General features: G+C 42.1%; 1 protein-coding gene across 3 annotated transcripts in view; it reads right to left on the reverse strand.

Annotated features, from left to right (window-relative positions):
• Nucleotides 1-56: 56 nt before the first annotated feature.
• Nucleotides 57-19,011, reverse strand: part of DHTKD1 (dehydrogenase E1 and transketolase domain containing 1) — a 46,530-nt gene continuing 27,575 nt past the window's right edge. For all 3 annotated transcript variants that reach the window (XM_070380885.1, XM_014479241.2, XM_070380886.1), the window contains 11 exons: nucleotides 18,682-18,880; nucleotides 16,359-16,671; nucleotides 15,051-15,135; nucleotides 14,432-14,571; nucleotides 13,161-13,311; nucleotides 11,321-11,427; nucleotides 9,240-9,404; nucleotides 5,606-5,688; nucleotides 4,895-5,064; nucleotides 3,165-3,250; nucleotides 57-2,079 (listed from right to left, as the gene is read on the reverse strand). In XM_070380885.1, the coding sequence (XP_070236986.1) occupies nucleotides 1,975-2,079; nucleotides 3,165-3,250; nucleotides 4,895-5,064; nucleotides 5,606-5,688; nucleotides 9,240-9,404; nucleotides 11,321-11,427; nucleotides 13,161-13,311; nucleotides 14,432-14,571; nucleotides 15,051-15,135; nucleotides 16,359-16,671; nucleotides 18,682-18,880 (1,604 nt within the window). In that variant the 3' untranslated portion in view covers nucleotides 57-1,974. The remainder of the gene's footprint in view (nucleotides 2,080-3,164; nucleotides 3,251-4,894; nucleotides 5,065-5,605; nucleotides 5,689-9,239; nucleotides 9,405-11,320; nucleotides 11,428-13,160; nucleotides 13,312-14,431; nucleotides 14,572-15,050; nucleotides 15,136-16,358; nucleotides 16,672-18,681; nucleotides 18,881-19,011) is intronic.

Below are 19,011 nucleotides of genomic sequence, written 5' to 3' on the forward strand. Positions count from 1 at the left end.
GGTTTATCTTTAACTTGCAAGTGTTTCTAATGTCAAGAAAAACGCCATATTGCAACAGGTGTTCAATAAACTATTTATTGAGGAAACACCATTCTACTCTTTCAGGATCATTTCTTATTTTTGTTCCATTATAGCTGGTTCTTCATATGAGTCAGAGAAGATGCAGGGGAGCAATGCTAAAGCAATATACTTTAATAAAATGTCTTCCAAAATTAACTGGTTTGGCATCTTGCTACGGAGAACTAACAGTCCCTTCCTGCAAGGTAATTCAAAATAATGATGCATGTTGCAGTGATAATTGAGAGTAAGAAGGTTAAGATATAGAAGATATATCTCATGGCTCAACTTGGAGATTAACAAGAAACAGACTTAGGAGGTGTAAAGTTAAGACATTTGGAAAGATCTAAATTAAAAAAACTAGTCTTCCATCTAATTTTGTGCTTAGACTTTTGAAATATTTTAACTCAAGAAATCAAAAGATCTGAAAAAAAGATGACCCTGTGCTTTTATTTTTTTTCTAGTTTAATATACAACATTGATAACCATTCTTATTAAATAGATCCTTGTGGTTTTATTGGTTGACATTCATGGTACTAAGTTACATGATTTATGATGTGAATCACTAATCTACTGCTGTGGCTTGAACAACCTACACATTGATTCTAAAAGACACTGACAGTTGCCAGTAAAAGTGGAGAGGGTATTCCAGGGCCTCAGGTACTCTCCCATTTCTGAGAAAACAGTATTATGGCACAAGAATGGTATATGGTGGTTTCTGCAGCACCAAGCCATATAAAGCTAGGAAGTTTGCTGATGTTTAGTTATACTCTCCAGTACTAAGCACAATTTCCGAATAAGGCAATAGATTGGTGATCTCTAGAAGTCCCTGAAGCACCTAACACTGGGAAGTTCCTGCTATCAAAGTGATCCTTAAGTGCCACAAATATACATCATATGACAGCAGGGACTTTTAGAGGTGAGGCTGATCAACCAGTGGCTGAAATCCCCATATCAGACACCGCCCAGAGTTAATTAAAAATATTAAGGTATTGCGGCAAGATTAAGGGGGACAAAAAAGATACTATGGCAAAGTAGACCACCAATCAATTTCACTGTAGCTACAATTCAATAATAATGTGCTAAGGATCCTACACCCAGAGGTTTATATTTAATAGGACCAATACTTAAGGATAATGGGTAAAATAGTGTTCCTGAAGAATACAAATCAGGAATAATACAGTTTTGCTATAGTGTTTGATAAAACATTTTTCACAGTAGCTGGAAAGCAGCACCAGAGATGACATAAAATTAAAATATAGGTACTCAAGGACTTTGAATAAAGAAGGGAAGATTCATGAAAGTGACACACATTAAGAAAATCTGGAGGAAATACAGCAGTGGGACCCTGGCTCACACTATATGCCTGGGTGTACGTGTATAGGGAACTGTTGGGGTCTTCCCCTGTTCCAGAGCTGTCCTTGGACTTCCCCTGGCATGTGTGTTGTGTTTCAATAGTGACCTGATCAACCCCAAAAAAGAAAACTGCAAATCACTTCAGCCATGTCAGACTCTTTGTGACCCTATGGACTGTAACCCCCCAGGCTCCTCTGTCCATGGGATTCTTGAAGCAATAAATTCATGCTCAAGAACTTTTCCTGGGTACATACAGTTAATTAGAAAGAGGAAAGTCTAAAGACATCTGGTTCAGGACCCAGTTCTACAACTCACTCTGATCTAAAACAATATAACTAACATATGGCACATTTAAGCAGGAAAGTGACTTGTGGGATTCATGTCTCAAAGAACAATTCCTTTGGCTGTTCCATGTATTCTAGATTTACCTCTCCTCCACCCTCATCAGTCTCAATGTCTTCTAGGAATACAATCTTTTCATGGTACCTAGCGAGTGGAGGAGACAAGCCTTTCTTTTTATGGCAGTTTTCTTATAAGGAAGTAGTGTTTCTTCAAAGGACGTCATGGGTTGAAGGTCTTAGTGAGGATTTCTTCATGCTGCTGTAGGTGAATGGTGCCGATTCCCACAGCCGGTACAGGCAACGCGGGTCGGCTCACAAGACGGAGCTATTGTGGAAACAGAAAAGAAATAAAATGACATTTGAACTTGATCAGACCTCTGCTTAGCTTGCCCAGGGACACGACTGTATTTCTCTTAAGTTGTTTAACCATAAATCACCCTTTTAGAAAGTAATGAGTGACATAAACTAGATTACAGGGAGATCTATGTCACAACTGAAAACTAAATTCCAGGCATGATAAGATGAAACACATTCAGGAATTTGTCCTGTTCTTAGGTAACTGTTACTTGGTTTTAGCTGTAGGGTTTTCTAATTTAGAACTATTCACAGGTGAAAATGATTGGAGCCTCGTAAGCTGGTATCTGATGTTGAAGCTGAAACTCCAGTGCTTTGGCCACCTGATGCCAAGAGCTGACTCATTTGAAAAGATCCTGATGCTGGGAAAGATTGAGGGCAGGAGGAGAAGGGGACGGCAGAGGATGAGATGGTTAGATGGCATCACTGACTCAATGGACTTGAGTTTCGGTAAATTCCAGGAGTTGGTGATGGACAGGGAGGCCTGACGTGCTACAGTTCATGGGGTTGCAAAGAGTGGGACATGACTGAGCGACTGAACTGAACTGAAGCTGATATCAAGTAACTTGAGTTCTAAACAAAGCAGAATAGAAAGACAAACAGAAGCAAGCATGATTGTTCTTCTCTTGGGTTTATCTTCCTAAAACATAACTAAGAACTTGGCCTTTGATGTTTACCAGCCTTGCAGGTGGGCCTGGAATAAGTGTTATTGTAAAACAAGCCAGCTCATGGCTCTTCTCCCCTGGGGCTTGGTTACTAATCTTTGGGACAAGAATGCTGAGTAGGCTAATGAGAAAGGTAGCCAACAGGTAGGTCTTCTACCTTTTTGAGTATAATCAATGTTTTTGTTTTGTTTTTTTAACATAATACTAGTAGGTACACATACACAACTTGCTGAACACTCAGAAGTTTAGTCTGAAAGAGGAGCCTAAAACTAGATTTTATATTTTAGTTTATCTTTATAGAACTTTGGACTGATAATAGGGGATAAACCTATTTGTTGGCACTCCAGAGGAAATGGGACACACACAAAACACTGCAAGGAAGAGCTGTTACCTTGCAGGCCAGCTGCTTCTCAAACCTTGGAGAAACAAAAAACCAAGGACCCATGTTCTGAGGCTCCTCTTGACTCCAGATAACATCTATAATAGAAGAAATTTCATCTCAGTACAGCGAGTAAATGTATATACAACATACTACACACACAAAAACACACAATATGTATGTGTGTGCACATACATACACATACCATACATGCTATCTATATATGTATATATACATACATATACATATATATATGCACATACATACACACACACACATATATCCTCAATACATACCTTTCTAATATGGCACAGTGTTATCTTTTTTTTTTTGAGAAATGCATAGTCATATATCCATCACCATCACCACATCACCACAATGATATAGAACAATCCTCTCAATCCCAAATATCCCCTCATTCTGTCCTTTATACTCAACTCTTCCTCCCACCCCTAGCCTCCAGCAATCACTGATCTTTTCTCTATCCACAAAGTTCTGCCTTTTCCAGATCAAGCAGATAAATGGAATCACACAGCCAGCCTTTTGGGTCTGGCTTCCATGAATTAGCAAAATCCATCGGTGATTTTGCCAACCGCAATAGTTCACTCTCTTTCATTGCTGAGGATTAAGATATTGTAGGGATGCACATCCTTCACCAGTTGAAGGATGTTCGAATCATTTCCAGTTTGGGGAAATTATGAATAGAGCTTTCTATTGACATTCACACACGGATTTTTCCTTTCTCTTGGGTAAATACCTAGGAGTGGGACTGCTGGGTGGTACAGTAACTCTGTGTGTAACTGCATGAGAAACTGACAAACTGTTTTCCAGAGTGACTGGATGGACCAGTCTGTATCCCCCCCAGCAGTGATTGAGGGTACCAGTTGTCCTGCATCATTATCAGTCCTTCATATTGTTTTGTTTCCCTTTTAGTTATTTGAATTGGTATGTAGTCATATCTCACTTTAGCTTAATTTGCATTTCTCTATCACTGATTATGTTGAGGATCCTTTCATATGGTTATTTGCCATGTGGTTCTTTGGTAAAATGCCAGTTCAATTCTTTTGCACCTTTTGAAAAACTGGATTATACGTTTTCTCACTGTTGAGTTTTCAGAGCTCTTGAAACATTCTGGAGACTCCTTTGTCAGATACGTATACTTAAAAATATTTTCTCCTAGCTTTCAGCTTGTCTTTTTTATATTCTTTGCAGTGCCTTTCACAGTGCAGAAGTTTTTCATTTTGGTAAAATCCAGTTTTTCTTTTCTGGAACGTGCTTTTGGTATTATGTCTAAGAACTTTTTGCCTAACCCAAGGTCATAAAAATTTTCATCCATTTTATTCTAGAAATTTTATAGCTTTACATTTAGGTCTGTGATCTACTTTGAGTTAATTTCTGTGTGGGTGCATATAGATATCCAATTATTCCAGCCCCACTGGCTGAAAAGGCCTTTCTTTTACAATCATACTGGATTTATCATAAATGATAGTATAGCATTGACAGTACACATTCCTCCAAACTCAAGAAATTAGATGTCATATGAGAGGGAGGGAGACTGAAAGGGACACCAGAAAAGACATGGAGACATTGGCTTTAGCTGACCTATTTTCACATCTCCAGATTCCATGAGAGGTAACTTTCTAGTAACTCTCACTTCCCCTGTACCAGTTTTTCATTTGAGATATTCCAAATACATTTCAGGTATCTTAAAAACAAAGAGCTGAACAAGAAGGACTCTTTACCTCTAACGTGTTTGTATTTGCTCATCTCTTGCTGCAGCGAATCCAGTGGGAAAGGACAGAGTTCTTCTATTCGGATGATGGCAAAGTCATGCTTCCTGGCCTCCAAGGATTCTCTTTGCTTCATCAGGGCATAGAAATGTTTGCCACAGCAGAACACCAGACTCTTAACCCTGTTGGGCAGAAAAGGGACAATTGGGTGGGGGAGAAGTATCTTAAAATAAGAATTGTAGGGATTGCCCTGGTGGTCCAGTGCTGAGACTCCATGCTCCCAATGCAGGGGACCAGGTTCCACCCCTGGCCAGGGAACTAGGTCTCACATGTGGCAACTAAGAGTTCGTCTGCTGAAACTAAAGATCCCGTGTGCTGCAACTAAGACCTGAGAAGCCAAAATAAATTTTTAAATAATTTTTTTTTTTAAGGTAAGAATTGTAGCAGAAGAAAGGAGGGACCACAGAGATTAAAATGCTTTGCCTCTGAAGCAGTGGGGGTGCTGTAGTGGGGTTCAGTCATGCTATGCAGTGGGAAACCTTTAGTAACATATACTCCAAAATTCACTCTTGTGTGTATAATCTAACTCCTACACCATAGACTTAAAGGACTTATGTTTCAGAATAGAGATTAGGGTCATTTGGTTCACTTAACACGAACTAGTTTTCCCACTCGTCACAAATCCACTGCAGAGTATGAAAATAGAGCTCCACTTCAGATTACTTTTTTGGATCCACAGATGAATCTCCAATGACCGGTTTGAATGTTGTTCCTGGTGCCATTTCCTGAAGAGTTGATACAGCTGCCTAAGGAGGGGGAGAAAAAGACACAAATCTATCAACCAATGGACAGGAGTTGAAGATGCTTTTACTTACAAGGGATCTTTCCAAGAACTAGTGTCAAAATTCTCTCCTGGGGCTATAAGTAAACATATGTACTGATAAACATAGTATCTTTCTCAAAAGTATCTGTTCTGCATACTTCAAGGTAAAATTGTTTCTCTGAAGTTACAGACTATTACCTTTTTGTCCGGTGCCATGATAAAATTTTAACAATTAGAATTTCTGTTTGATGACTCAACTGGATTATCAATTAAAAATCTGCCTTAATCTGTGGGAATCAGAAACACTATATAGAATTTGTATTGTAAGCCAGCATAGCTAAGGTAGTGCAATTATTTCTGTCTTTAGGATTTTGATGATAATTTATAAACATAAACATCAATCAGAACAATATATGGATATTGTGAAAAGAAATTTTATTATTGAGCTCAATTTAAATATATACTTGTTGGGAATTGCCTGGCGGTCCTGTGGTTAGGACTCAGCACTTTCAGTGCCAAGGGCCTGGGTTTCAATCCCTGGTCAGGGAACCAAGATCCCAAAATAAATACTTATAAAGAACTTAAAGTAGAAAACTGATGAAGCCCAAGGTGAAGGATTTGATCTTTTCTGCTGTCATCTAAGTTAGTTTCCTTATAGTCTAGTCCCAGCTGAGTATATGACATTTAGTTGAGGTCATTGAGGACAGCCATCTAAATGCTGGAATATTGTGATATAATCTAAAAAATTTATATTAGCTATTGCTAAGTACCTCAGTTGTGTCCAACTCTGTGACCCTAACGGACTGTAGCCCACTAGGCTCTTCTGTCTATGGGATTCTCCAGGCAAGAACAGTGGAGTGGGTTGCCATGCCATCCTCCAGGGGATCTTCCTGACCCAGGGATTGAACCCAAGTCTCTTAAGTCTCCGTCCTTGGCAAGTGGGTTCTTTACCACTAGCATTACCTGGGAAACCCTAAAGGGGACACTCTGGCTACATAACAGGAGGCAATCTTTCTCCTTTCTGAACCAGAGTCCTTTGTCAGTCCCCACTTCCTATAGCAGGAATGAAAAGGAACTGGAGTTCAGAGTCATGTACCAAACTGGTGTGGGGTTTTGGTACCACTTGACAGGTGTACCTCTGAGTCATGTCTGCCACATGGCAAGTCACCTCTGAGTAGGCCATGCATGGAGAGGGTTGGCTGTGTATATTATATTCTGCTAGATCACTGTACCAATTTTCAGGAAGAAATCAGATTTCAGTACTGGTACTGCTGACTTTCCACTAACAAAAGGACTTACGTGTCTAATGAAGATATTTGATGACTTAATAAGCATAGTTTTTCATTTTAAAATCTATAGACTAGCTGTTGGTATTTTTTAAATTCCCCAAGGAAGGCTTCACTTATTTGTTTAATAAACTGTATATTAGACCTGGGGAGAGGGGTGGAGCATTAGGGCCAGAAAATGAATTCTTATTCTCAATTTCAAACAGCAAAAGAAATTCTCAGTAAAACTTTTAACAGTTCACTCAATACCTAATAATATATATATATATAAAATATATTTAATATCATTAGTCTCCTTTTAGGTATGAGAGAGGGAGCAGATGACAACCTTAGGGATACAATGAAAGTTGGGTTCAAGAATCACAGATGTATATAATTCTTAGAAATAAACTATAGTAACTTTACATTTTGACGTGGCCCCTTTCACATTGATATTTCAAATATCAGTGTCAAGAGAGCCCCATCAGAAAGACAGCATAAAGGGACTTCCCTGGCGGTCCAGTGGTTAAGACCATGTGATCCCAAAGCAGGGGGCTCAGTTTCAATCCCTAGTCAGAGAACTAAGATGCTGCATGCCACATGTAATGGCCAAAAACCAAACAAGCAAAAAATGGAAGAAAGAAAGGGATTGCATTCACTTGTCTCAAATGTTCCGTGATGTTCCTTAAGCCACCTCAAAACACACAGGGTTGTTCTCAGAGAGAACAAGTAGACCAAACAAATGAACTGCTGCCATTGGTGAAAGAAGCTGAGAAGCATTCCCTCATTATTGACCCCTGAGGCTGGGCTGGGACAGGTGAGGTGTCTGGAGCTCCACACACAAGCGGGTGCTCACTCTGGGAGAGCTCCAGTGCCCACAACCAACAGTGAGACCAAGGGTCACCTCACTCCCCTCCAAATGCTGGAAACCACCGAAAAAGACAACTGTGAAGCCAAATCCCTGGCAGCTTCTCTCAACACCCATCACTTCCAAACACACACTCTCTGACCTTGGTGAGAAGCACACAACAGTCTCATACAGCCAAGTCCTGAACGACACAGTCCACCTCACCAATGGCATCCCAATAAACATGAACATTTGATTCTAATTCAGACTCTCATACAAAACTGAAAAAAATGATAGCAGATGGGATAAATACATGCTTCAGTTCAGTTCAGTCGCTCGGTCGTGTCCGACTCTTCGCGACCCCACGAATTGCAGCACGCCAGGCCTCCCTGTCCATCACCAATTCCCAGAGTTCACTCAGACTCACGTCCATCGAGTCAGTGATGCCATCCAGCTATCTCATCCTCTGTCGTCCCCTTCTCCTCCTGCCCCCAATCCCTCCCAGCATCAGAGTCTTTTCCAATGAGTCAACTCTTCGCATGAGGTGGCCAAAGTACTGGAGTTTCAGCTTCAGCATCAGTCCTTCCAAAGAAATCCCAGGGCAGATCTCCTTCAGAATGGACTGGTTGGATCTCTTGCAGTCCAAGGGACTCTCAAGAGTCTTCTCCAACACCACAGTTCAAAAGCATCAATTCTTCAGCGCTCAGCCTTCTTCACAGTCCAACTCTCACATCCATACATGACCACAGGAATTCTGCCCCTTGAAAACTAGCATATTTGTGTGATTTAAAAACCATTTGTGCGCTTAACACTTAGGGTAAATCAAGAGAAAATGTACCCTTGTGAAGCCAGGAAGTAGATAATTTATATTGTTGCAATGTTCGAAAGGGAGTCTACCTGTGATAAATCATTTCACCAAAAAAGTCTAAATAAAAGTCAGTAAGGGGGCACTCTCCATCCCCCTTCTGATGTCTATGTCAGAACCTTTCTCTGTCCCTTTTCACTTTAATAAAACTCTGCTACACACACAAACACACACACACACACAAAGTCAATGAATAAAACCACTTGTTTTCATCAAAGTACTTTAAATTCCCAACTTGTGACTATAAACATAGCAGTGCTGACACCATTTGGACTTTGAAATGTTTTCTAAAAGATTATTTCTGCGCAGGCTGGGATTCCAGGGTGATAACATCTGCTATGCCTGTCCTTCACAACAATGAAACTGCAAGCGACCTGGATTTCTAGTTATTCTTGAAAGGTTAAAAATAGAGAGACACAGCAGCATGGCCAACTAAAACTAAAGAGACACTTCTATTATTTAGAACTGTAACCAGATATACAAGAGAGGGAAATGCAGGGGAAAATATGGCCAGAGGAGAAAGACTGACAAACCAGCTTTCAGCTTTTTCTACTTACGGGGAGTCTGAGCAGTGTCTTCGGAGAAACAAGGATGAGGGGCTTCCTGAAGTTCCGAATCATCTGTCTCCGGAGCAGGTGGAAGTACTGGGCGGGCGTGGTGGGGTGAGCCACGCACATGTTCACAGTGTCCCCATCCACACCCTCCTCTGTGCTGTCACACATCTGGGAGGGAAGTGAGAGGAAGGAGCCGACAGTCAAGTCAGCTCACTCCATCCCAAGGGCACAGGCTATGCTAAGGGAAACCAGGCATCTCCACAAGATGGAGAGGAGATGTGTCTCTTCCTCACAGAAGAAGACCAGAAGGTAAATGTATGACCCATGAAGAATTCACCAGGAGAGGGCTGATGGCTCCCATCTGCCGAGTCTGTGTGTTCTAACGTGGTTCTTTCCAAACACTGTGGGCTGCAAGAAGCATCTTAAGAGGGGGAAATCCCTGATGATCCAGTGGTCAGGACTCAGTGCTTTCACTGTTTAGGGCACAGGTTCAATCCCTGCTTGGGGTACTAATATCCCACAAGCTGTGTGGCATGGCCAAAAATAATTAAAATTTTAAAAAGAAGCATCTGGAAGGGACTTTTTGAAAAATACAGACTTTGATGCCTGTGGAGTGAATATGTTGGAAGGATGCACTGTCTGAATCTCACTCTCCTGATGAAATAAATGCAAGGATAGTTTGTTTTATAGACAAGAATAAAAACAGCTAACAAGGTTGAAATGCTGAGAATGAGGAAGGAACTCTCAGAAGACTCTGCTGGGACAGAAAGTGGAGGCATGTCTTCTAACCCCAGTCAAGAAGCAGTGGAGAGGAATTCCCTGGCAGTTTATCAGTTAGTACTGGGTGCTTTCACTGCTAGGGCCTGGGTTTGATCCCTGGTCAGGTAACTAAGATCCTACAAGCCGGGCTGCATGCCCAAAAACAAAAACAAAACTGATGACTCCCAAATTGTATCTTTTGCGTACTCATTTCCTAAACTTCTTTGAAAAATTACAGTTTTGTATTTCACACTCAATTCTTTTAATTTACTTGCAATTTATTTCTGTAATCTAATTTTTATGAAATTATTTATCTGTCTTTACCAACCAAACAGTTATATGCATTTATCTATCTACTGTTTTATCTACCTATCACCTTTATATATATTTTATCTGCATGCATGCTAAAATAATTACTGATATGCACATACTTAGGGCGATGTGTACTGACATCTTCATTTACTTTCAAATACATGCAAAAATTACATGGATTTACAGATAGAGGAATGACGGATGAATAGATACATGATAAAACATTAAAATAAAACATTAATGGCAGAATGTAGCAAGTGGGCACATGAATATTCTCTGTAAAATTTTTCCACCTTTTCTTTATGCTTGAAATTTTTTATAATAAAATATTAGGAAGTAATATGCATTAAGTGGCATTGGTAATGATTCTTACCAAAAGATAATGGTAATTTCTGGGTTGTTACTTCAAATTTTTAACAGTCATGAATCATTTTATAAAAATACTATCACTTCTTAGATCTCAGCTTGGTCCTAATGCCTGTGTGTGTGCTCAGTCACTCAGTCACATCTGACTCTTTGCAATCCCATGGACTGCAGCCCACCAGGCAGCTCTGTCCATGGGATTTTCCAGGCAAGAATACTGGAGTGGGTTGCCATTTCCTCTACCAGAGGGTCTTCCCAGCTTAGGGACAGAACCTTCATCTCTTGTGGCTCCTGCATTGGCAGGAAGATTCTTTACCACTGAGCCACCTGGGAAGCCCTTGGTCCCTGTATCTCTGTTTATAAAAGGCTCCTTAGATGATTCCAATGATCAGCTTGACTCAGAAGCTACTGATATTTGCTGCATAAGAAGAACTTTCACTGCCATGAAATCATGATACTAACATGCTTGAAGCATTGTATTCCAAGAAATATTGACTGACATTGCATTAGATCTGTTTCATTCAAATACTACGATGTCTTATTACAGTCCAAGGTTCACATTCAGGAGTGTCTGCAGGAGGCAGTTCTATTTCAGAGCACCTAGGAAGCAGGGAAAACATTCCTTGGAATCTAGAAGGCAGTGGACATACCTGCAAGAAACGCTCTATTCGACAAGATGAGTGCTCCGGTCCAGCCCCGTCGTACCCGTGGGGAAGGAGGACCACAATGCCGCTCTGGAGGAGCCACTTGGCCTCGCCTGTAAAGCAGCGGTGGGCGTGAGAACCTGCAATGCAGGTGCCAGACCACCCTAGGTGACTGGGCAGGAAGACACCTGTTAGTTTGCTGCTGCTGCTGAGTCGCTTCAGTCGTGTCCGACTCTGTGCGACCCCGTAGACGGCAGGCCACCAGGCTCCCCCGTCCCTGGGATTCTCCAGGCAAGAACACTGGAGTGGGTTGCCATTTCCTGCTGCTGGACCCCCTCAAAAGCATTTTCAATGCACGTGCTTTCTCCTTAGGAGGAAAATACAGACAAACCTCCAAGATATTGCAGGTTCCAGCCCAGGACTCTGAAGTAAATTGAGTCGCATGAGTTGTTTGGTTTCCCACTGTGTGTAAAATTCATATTTACACTAAACCACAGTCTAGCAAATGTGCAAGAGCACCGTGACTGAAAAAACCACGCACATACCTTAATCAAAAGAAACTTCTTGCTAAAAACTGCTAACCATCATCTGAGCCTTCAGCAATCAGTCTTTTCACAACAGTGACATCAAAGATCACTGATCACAAATCACCATCCCAAATATACTAATAATGCAAAAGCTTAAAATATGGCAAGTACCAAAATGTGACACAGAGACAAGAAGTGAGCAAATGCCATTGGAAAAATGATATAGACAGACTTGCTCAATGCAGATTGCCAGGTAAAAAAAAAAACGTAGTGACTTTCTCTACAGTCCAGTGGTTAACAATCCCCCTTCCAATGCAGAGGACAAGGGTTCAATCCCTGGTCCAGGAAGATTCCACATGCCTCAGGGCAACTAAGCCCATGTGCCACAACTACTGAGCCCTAGAATCCGAGATCCAAAACAAGAGAAGCAGGCTGTTTAGAAGAGTCTCTGGACATGGCAAAGTCCAGTCTCCTCAAGCCTCTTTTCTTCGTCAGGACCACAAAGTTACAGAGAAGCAACCATGAGAAGGGCCTGAGGTGTGCACACAAAATCCATAAGTGGTTCCCCCAGAAAATGGGGGGAGGGTCTCGGGGGAGACTCAGACTTGCACTTAATATACTTGGAATCTCTACAATGAGCGGGCACTGCTTTTGTAAGTGATGATTAAACCTAGTAAGATGCACAACTTCCAACTCTGAGATACTTGTGTGACCCTGGGCTGTGGGGAGCAGCTTTTCAAGACTGTCATTCATTCTAATCACGCTTCCCTGGTGGCTCAGATAGTAGAGTCCACCTGCAATGCAGGAGACCCAGATTCAATCCCTGGGTTGGGAAGATCCCCTGGAGAAGGGAATGGCAAGCCACTCCAGTTTTCTTGCCTGGAGAATCCCATGGACAGAGGAGCCTAGTGGGGTGTCCACGGGGTCACAAGAGTCGGACATGAATGAGCAACTGACACACACATTCATTCTAATCACAAGTCCTCACTGTGTCACCACTGCCTGCTTGTTATTCATGCTGTAGTTACTCAACACACACCAAGAGCAGACCTGAAAATCAGACCTCTTAGGAGTGGGGCAAGTATAGGCACCATTCCCTAGAGCCAAGCACGCTCCCCGGGAGACACAGCCTTTCTGCTCTCAGAGGCTTACGTGCTCTTCCCAACAGCATATTGAACTGTATGACAGCTGCTATGCCCCAGTGGATGACAGGATGGGCCCTCAGGTAGTGGGGCAAGGGACGCTGTGGCCACAGCTATGTCCCCATTCCATACGCTTGTACCCATGCAGCTGGTGTGATGCGTCCACCAGACACCAACCTCCAGAGATGAACGTGTCAAAGATGATCTGGGCGCCATTGAAGAAATCGCCAAACTGAGCCTCCCAGAGGGGCAGCAGGTTAGGGCTCTCAATGCTCATCCCATACTCAAATCCCAGGACGGCCTCTTCCGACAGTGGGCTGTTGCTGACCTAGCGCAATATTCAAAGTTAACTGATATCATATATCAAATCACAAATCAATAAAAGACATTGATTGGGTAGGGGAAATACTAGACATTTCGGTATCTAGATCACCAATCTAGATAACTGATCAAGATGGGGATTTTAGACTAATTTAAACAAAATACGAGTTGCGTGTCCTTTAAGTAATTCCCTGGAATCTTGCTTTGGACAAGTGTATTTTTTTAAAATATTGAATATCAGTAAACCCCATGCTCTCAGACAAATTGCTAGAGTAGGGAAAAAAGATGATACGCCACTAATTGTACCTTAAAGGATAATTCAATAAACTTCATGTGCCAGGCACCACTGGAGAAGGCGATGGCACCCCACTCCAGTCCTCTTGCCTGGAAAATCCCATGGACGGAGGAGCCTGGTGGGCTGCCGTCCATGGGGTCGCTAAGAGTCAGACACAACTGAGTGACTTCACTTTGACTTTTCACTTTCATGCACTGGAGAAGAAAATGGCAACCCACTCCAGTGTTCTTGCCTAGAGAATCCCAGGGATGGGGGAGCCTGGTGGGCTGCCGTCTATGGGGTTGCACAGAGTCAGACACGACTGAAGCGACTTAGCAGCAGCCAGGCACCATGCTAGTTGTTAGAGAAACAAAAATGAAAAGACCCAGGCTCTGCTCTTGAATCTAATGAATCTAACTCAGTGACTGGAAATACATGGTAATAGATAAATTCATCAAGCCTGCTAAGTCCTTGGGAATAAAATAAGCTTATGGAAGTCAGGTTTTTTTTTTTAAGTTGTCAAGAAATGTTGGCCTATTATCCACATCTTTGATTTATTTTAATGAATTCAGCAACAAGCAGGTTATAATGTCAATTTTGGATTGACAAAATGAACATCCATTGGACATTTACCTGAATACAGATAAGTAGCTGGAGTGAAACAGCTCTAGTCTACTTGCTAGTCTGTTACTTCCATTCCAAGTGGATCAACCTGCACTGTCTATCCATTTAGCATCCCCTTATTTCAAAAAGTACTGAACCCAAAGTTCAGATGTTACCAACATCTATCGCTAAGAAGTCTGTAGCTACGATCATTGACCTGGGTGTTACACTAGATAATGAAATGTCCTACCTCTAGAAACCCCTTTTGATTAGGGTCCATATGGTTCAGGGGGATATAAGTGTCATCTGTCTTCTGGCAAACAACCATTGCGTGCCTCTGGCTAAAAGTTCCACGGCCCACATCTTGGCCACTCAGACGGACATTAAAACCTTAAGCAAGCAAGAAGGGGAAAAGAAAAATCCGGATTCCCATGAATAACCTAAGTGATAATAAGGCTTGATGACCCTGAATTCTTATACACCAGCTCATTCTGAGAATCACTCTTAAGATAATAGATTATCCTTCTTAAAATGTACCTGTCCTATATTCAAAGCTCTGTAGTCAAAGTGAATTGTTTAAGAATGAAGAGTCATCATTTGGCCTACAATTACTAGGGAAAATATCTTTCCAATACAGTCATGCCTGAATCCTGTGTTTCCATAGTCTATTTGCTGATGAAGGTTATTAACATGACTTATACTAAGATTAAACAGTGTTTTCAGGTAAGAAGAGTCACCATGTCCGAGAACCTCTCTAGTCAATAAAAACGATACAAGGTAGCTGTAACTCAAAACTGCAGGCATCACGAATGAGAGATGTCATATAACGCATCCCCTATCCGCTGTGCAGCTATACAGAGAAGTCGTACCTTCAGCAAGCAATGAGCCCAACGCAAGAGCTTCTGCCGTGGCCCAGTCTAACTTTGTTCCATCCATCACTTTCTCCACTCGAGACTAAAATTTAAGGGGAGGGGAAAAGAAACTTTTAAGAGCTCACATCCTTTTTCACACTGAGTTCAAAAAATGTAATGCAACAATGGTTAAGGCTCCAAAACATAGTATTAAATACAACAGGAGGAGCAGAAGATAACATGAGAGTAATGACAGCAAGTATATGACGTTTGAAAGCAGGCAAAACAAACAGGCACTCAGGTGAGTGGTTAACCTGGCGGATGGATGAGAGGAGGTATCAGGGAGTTGGCTGAGTGGGGAGAGTGGGGGTGTATGGTGTAAGTAATCTTCTATTCTTTCTGTTGGACGGTGAGTACACAGATATTTTTCATGGTCTCTACACCTATAATAGAAACTTACAAACCAAGCTAGTGTTTTAAAAATAATCCAGAGTTCATCATGCCTTCATCCAAGTTCAAGAAAGATGAAGGCCTGTATCTCCTTGCTTTCCCAGTTTTATAGCTGGAAGTTCCATGTTCCAGGAAACCACCAAGTTGCAGGCAAACCAGAGCAGTGTATGTCAATTTATACTTAACACAAGACAATAGGTAAAACCTCAATATGTTTAAGGATCCAAATGTTACTTTTGGGGACTATGTGTATTGATTTTTATTCATTTTATTTAAGCCATCCCCCTACCTACCCAAAATGAAAGTGTCTTCTGCTCACAGCTCAGAAAAACCAAAATGGGCATTTCTGTGTGGCTGAGTTTTTAATAACGGGCATGTAGTAACTGTATATATAATGTATAAGACATGTTTGGGTTTAAAAAATAATAATAATAAAATAAAATAAAAATTTTTTTTATGTGGACAATTTTTTAGGTCTTTATTGAATTTGTTATAATATTGCTTCTGTTGTTTATATTCTGGTTTTTTGGCAGTGAGATCTGTGGGACCTTAGCTCTCTGACCAGAGAGGGAACCCCCACCCCCTGCATTGGAAGGCAAATTGGACCATGGCACGTTGGACCACCAGGGAAGTCCCTAGACATTATGAATGAATGAATGAATGACTAAGTGAAGGAAAAATAGAAGTTAGAGGTAGACAAAATCTGAGTTAATTGACAGTCTGTACCAAAACTCAGCTAGGATCAGTTTGTAGAAACTAATGACTCACATTAAACATCTGTCAAGTACATTAGCCAACCAACAAGACCAGACCAACGCCAATTCCTTGGCTGTGAGAGATGAACAAAGAATGCCTGGGGGTGTCTGGGCTCCCCACCTGCACATGCATCTTCAGAAGGTGACTGTGTATCTGGAACTCCTCAGGCACCTCCACAGACTTCTTACCAATAAACTGCAGGAGGTCAAGGGGCACACCTGTGTTCCAGGAGGTAATACAAGCTTCCGGCTGAACCAAGCCTTGCCAGTGGGCCTGCAGGCTCGTGGCAGGGGGCCTGTAGTGGGCCGCATGAGTCAAATGGCCATTTAACTTCACATAATAGGAGGCTTTGATTTCCGACACCTCCTCCTGGGTTGTGAGTCCGTTGGCCATAAGGTACTCTGCATACGTATCAGGGATGCTCTTCCGGGCTCTGTCCAAGGAGGAGGGAAACAAAAATCAATCATGTTTGTAAAAATCAAAAAGAGACAGACACAGTTATTATCAAAGGTATTCTGAAGTGTCGTTGTTATAAAAATATATGCAGGAAATGTTTTGGGACTAGACAGAGGAGGTGCTTGTATTAATACAATTCACACTGAATCGTTCACTTTAAAATGGTCCATTTTAACCTAGTATATAGCATATGGAATTCTGCTCAATGTTATGTGGCAGCCTGGATAGGACAGGAGTTTGGGGAAGAATGGATACATATATATGTATGGCTGAGTCCTTTTGCTGTGCACATGAAACTAACAACATTGTTAACTGGCTATATGCCAATATAAAATAAAAAGTTAAAAAAAAATGGTCCATTTAAGGAATTCTGTGTCAGTCCAGCAGCTAAGACTCCATGCTTCCATTGCAGGGGGTGTAAGGGAACTAAGGTCCCATATGCCATGCCAAGCAGCCAAAAAAAAAGATCTATTTTATGTCATGTGACTTTCACACCAATAACTTTGTTTTTTAAAGGTAATGGTGTGTAACCACTTGTTCCAGGCAAGCTAGAGAAAACAAGTTTATCTTTATAGGCTTCTGTCTGCAGTCAGGTAGAAATAATGAGTAGAGGAGTTTTTTTTGCTTGTTTGTTTTTTACCAATTGTTAATTCTGGACAGTTATTTATGAGGCTGACCTACATTATCTACTTATTCTGCATTCTTTTACTTAAAAAAGTTTGAACCAAATTTGCCAACACCTGTTTCAGGTTGCTTGAATAAGCCTGTAACTATTCTGCATCTGGATTTTACAAAAATAGAAATAACCATGCTGCTGCTCTGCATTCCCATAATATTTTACATGACAAAGTCTGGTCACATTGACCACTGTAATCCTTAAAAAAAGTGAAAGGTAGACAGGATATATTCTTAAAATTGGGGTCCTGAGTCACATCATTCGGGTGCTAAGTTCAAAGCTAAATGGACGGACTTCCTCAGTGGTTCAGTGGTTGAGAATCCGCCTTCCAATGCAGGGGACATGGGTTCGATCCCTGGTCTAGGAACCAAGATTCAACATGCCACGGGGAAACTAGAGACCCCTTGTGTTGCAACAAGAAAAGCCTGTGGGTTGCAAGAAAGACCAGTGCAGCCAAAAGAAAAGGAAAAAAGAAAACTGGGTGATTTAAAAAAAAAAAGCTCAATGGAGAACTCAGATTTGTTCCTCCAAGGGCAGTCTGCTACCTATGACCAGAAAGGCCCATAAAATGTCACCAAGTTTATTCCTCTGCTTTAATTTATGTCTATGAGGAAATCAAGTAGGAAAGAGGGATCTGTTTTACTTTCTAGCATCTAAAAAGGTAAAACTCAAGACCTGGCTCGGAGAAGGCAATGGCACCCCACTCCAGTACTCTTGCCTAGAAAATCCCATGGATGGAGGAGCCTGGTAGGCTGCAGTTGACACGACTAGAAAATCCCATGGACGGAGGAGCCTGGTAGGCTTGCAGTCCATGGATGGAGGGGGTCTGCAGTCCATGGGGTCGCTAACAGTGGGACACGACTGAGCGACTTCACTTTCACTTTTCACTTTCCTGCATTGGAGAAGGAAATGGCAACCCACTCCAGTGTTCTTGCCTGGAGAATCCCAGGGATGGGGGAGCCTGGTGGGCTGCTGTCTATGGGGTCGCACAGAGTCGGACACGACTGAAGCGACTTAGCAGCAGCGGCAGCAAGACCTGGCTGTTCATTCCTCCCACCTGCTAAGTGAGGCTGTTAAGCTTCCCTTTGTCTCTTCACTGAGGAGACATGTAGAGTTGGAAAAACATGGGGAGCTTTCCTGTGACCCGCAGGGTGATCATCCCAGTGTGCCCAGGGCTCTCCCAGTTTGAGCACTGAGACTGTCACGTCCCAGGCACACTGGGAAAGCTGGTCACCTTCCTGAAGTGAGTCTAATACAAATATTAATGTGAGCACTGCAGGGGAGAGGGCACATGATGGCTCAGCCTCGTACCTGATGATCTGGTACATGCCCGGGTTGGTGAAGAAGGGCTCGTCCAGCTCATTGTGGCCCCACTGCCTGTAGCACAACAAGTCAACAATCACATCTTTCCGGAACTGGCGCTGGTATTCGAACGCCAGTTGTGTGGCCCGCACCACTTCCTCTGGGCTGTCTCCATTGACATGGATGATGGCGCAGCCCACCAGCTTCCCTGAGGCAGAGAAGACAGAAATGAAGCCAGCCAGTCACCCCATGAACCTACCCGCAAATCCTGTTGCCCGCCTGGGGAGACAGCCCACATTGTAGGGGTAGTTTGGCTTGGGTGTTAAGAACCTGCACTTT

Source organism: Bos mutus, chromosome 13 (assembly GCF_027580195.1).
Source record: "Bos mutus isolate GX-2022 chromosome 13, NWIPB_WYAK_1.1, whole genome shotgun sequence".
Classification (NCBI taxonomy): Eukaryota; Metazoa; Chordata; class Mammalia; order Artiodactyla; family Bovidae; genus Bos; species Bos mutus.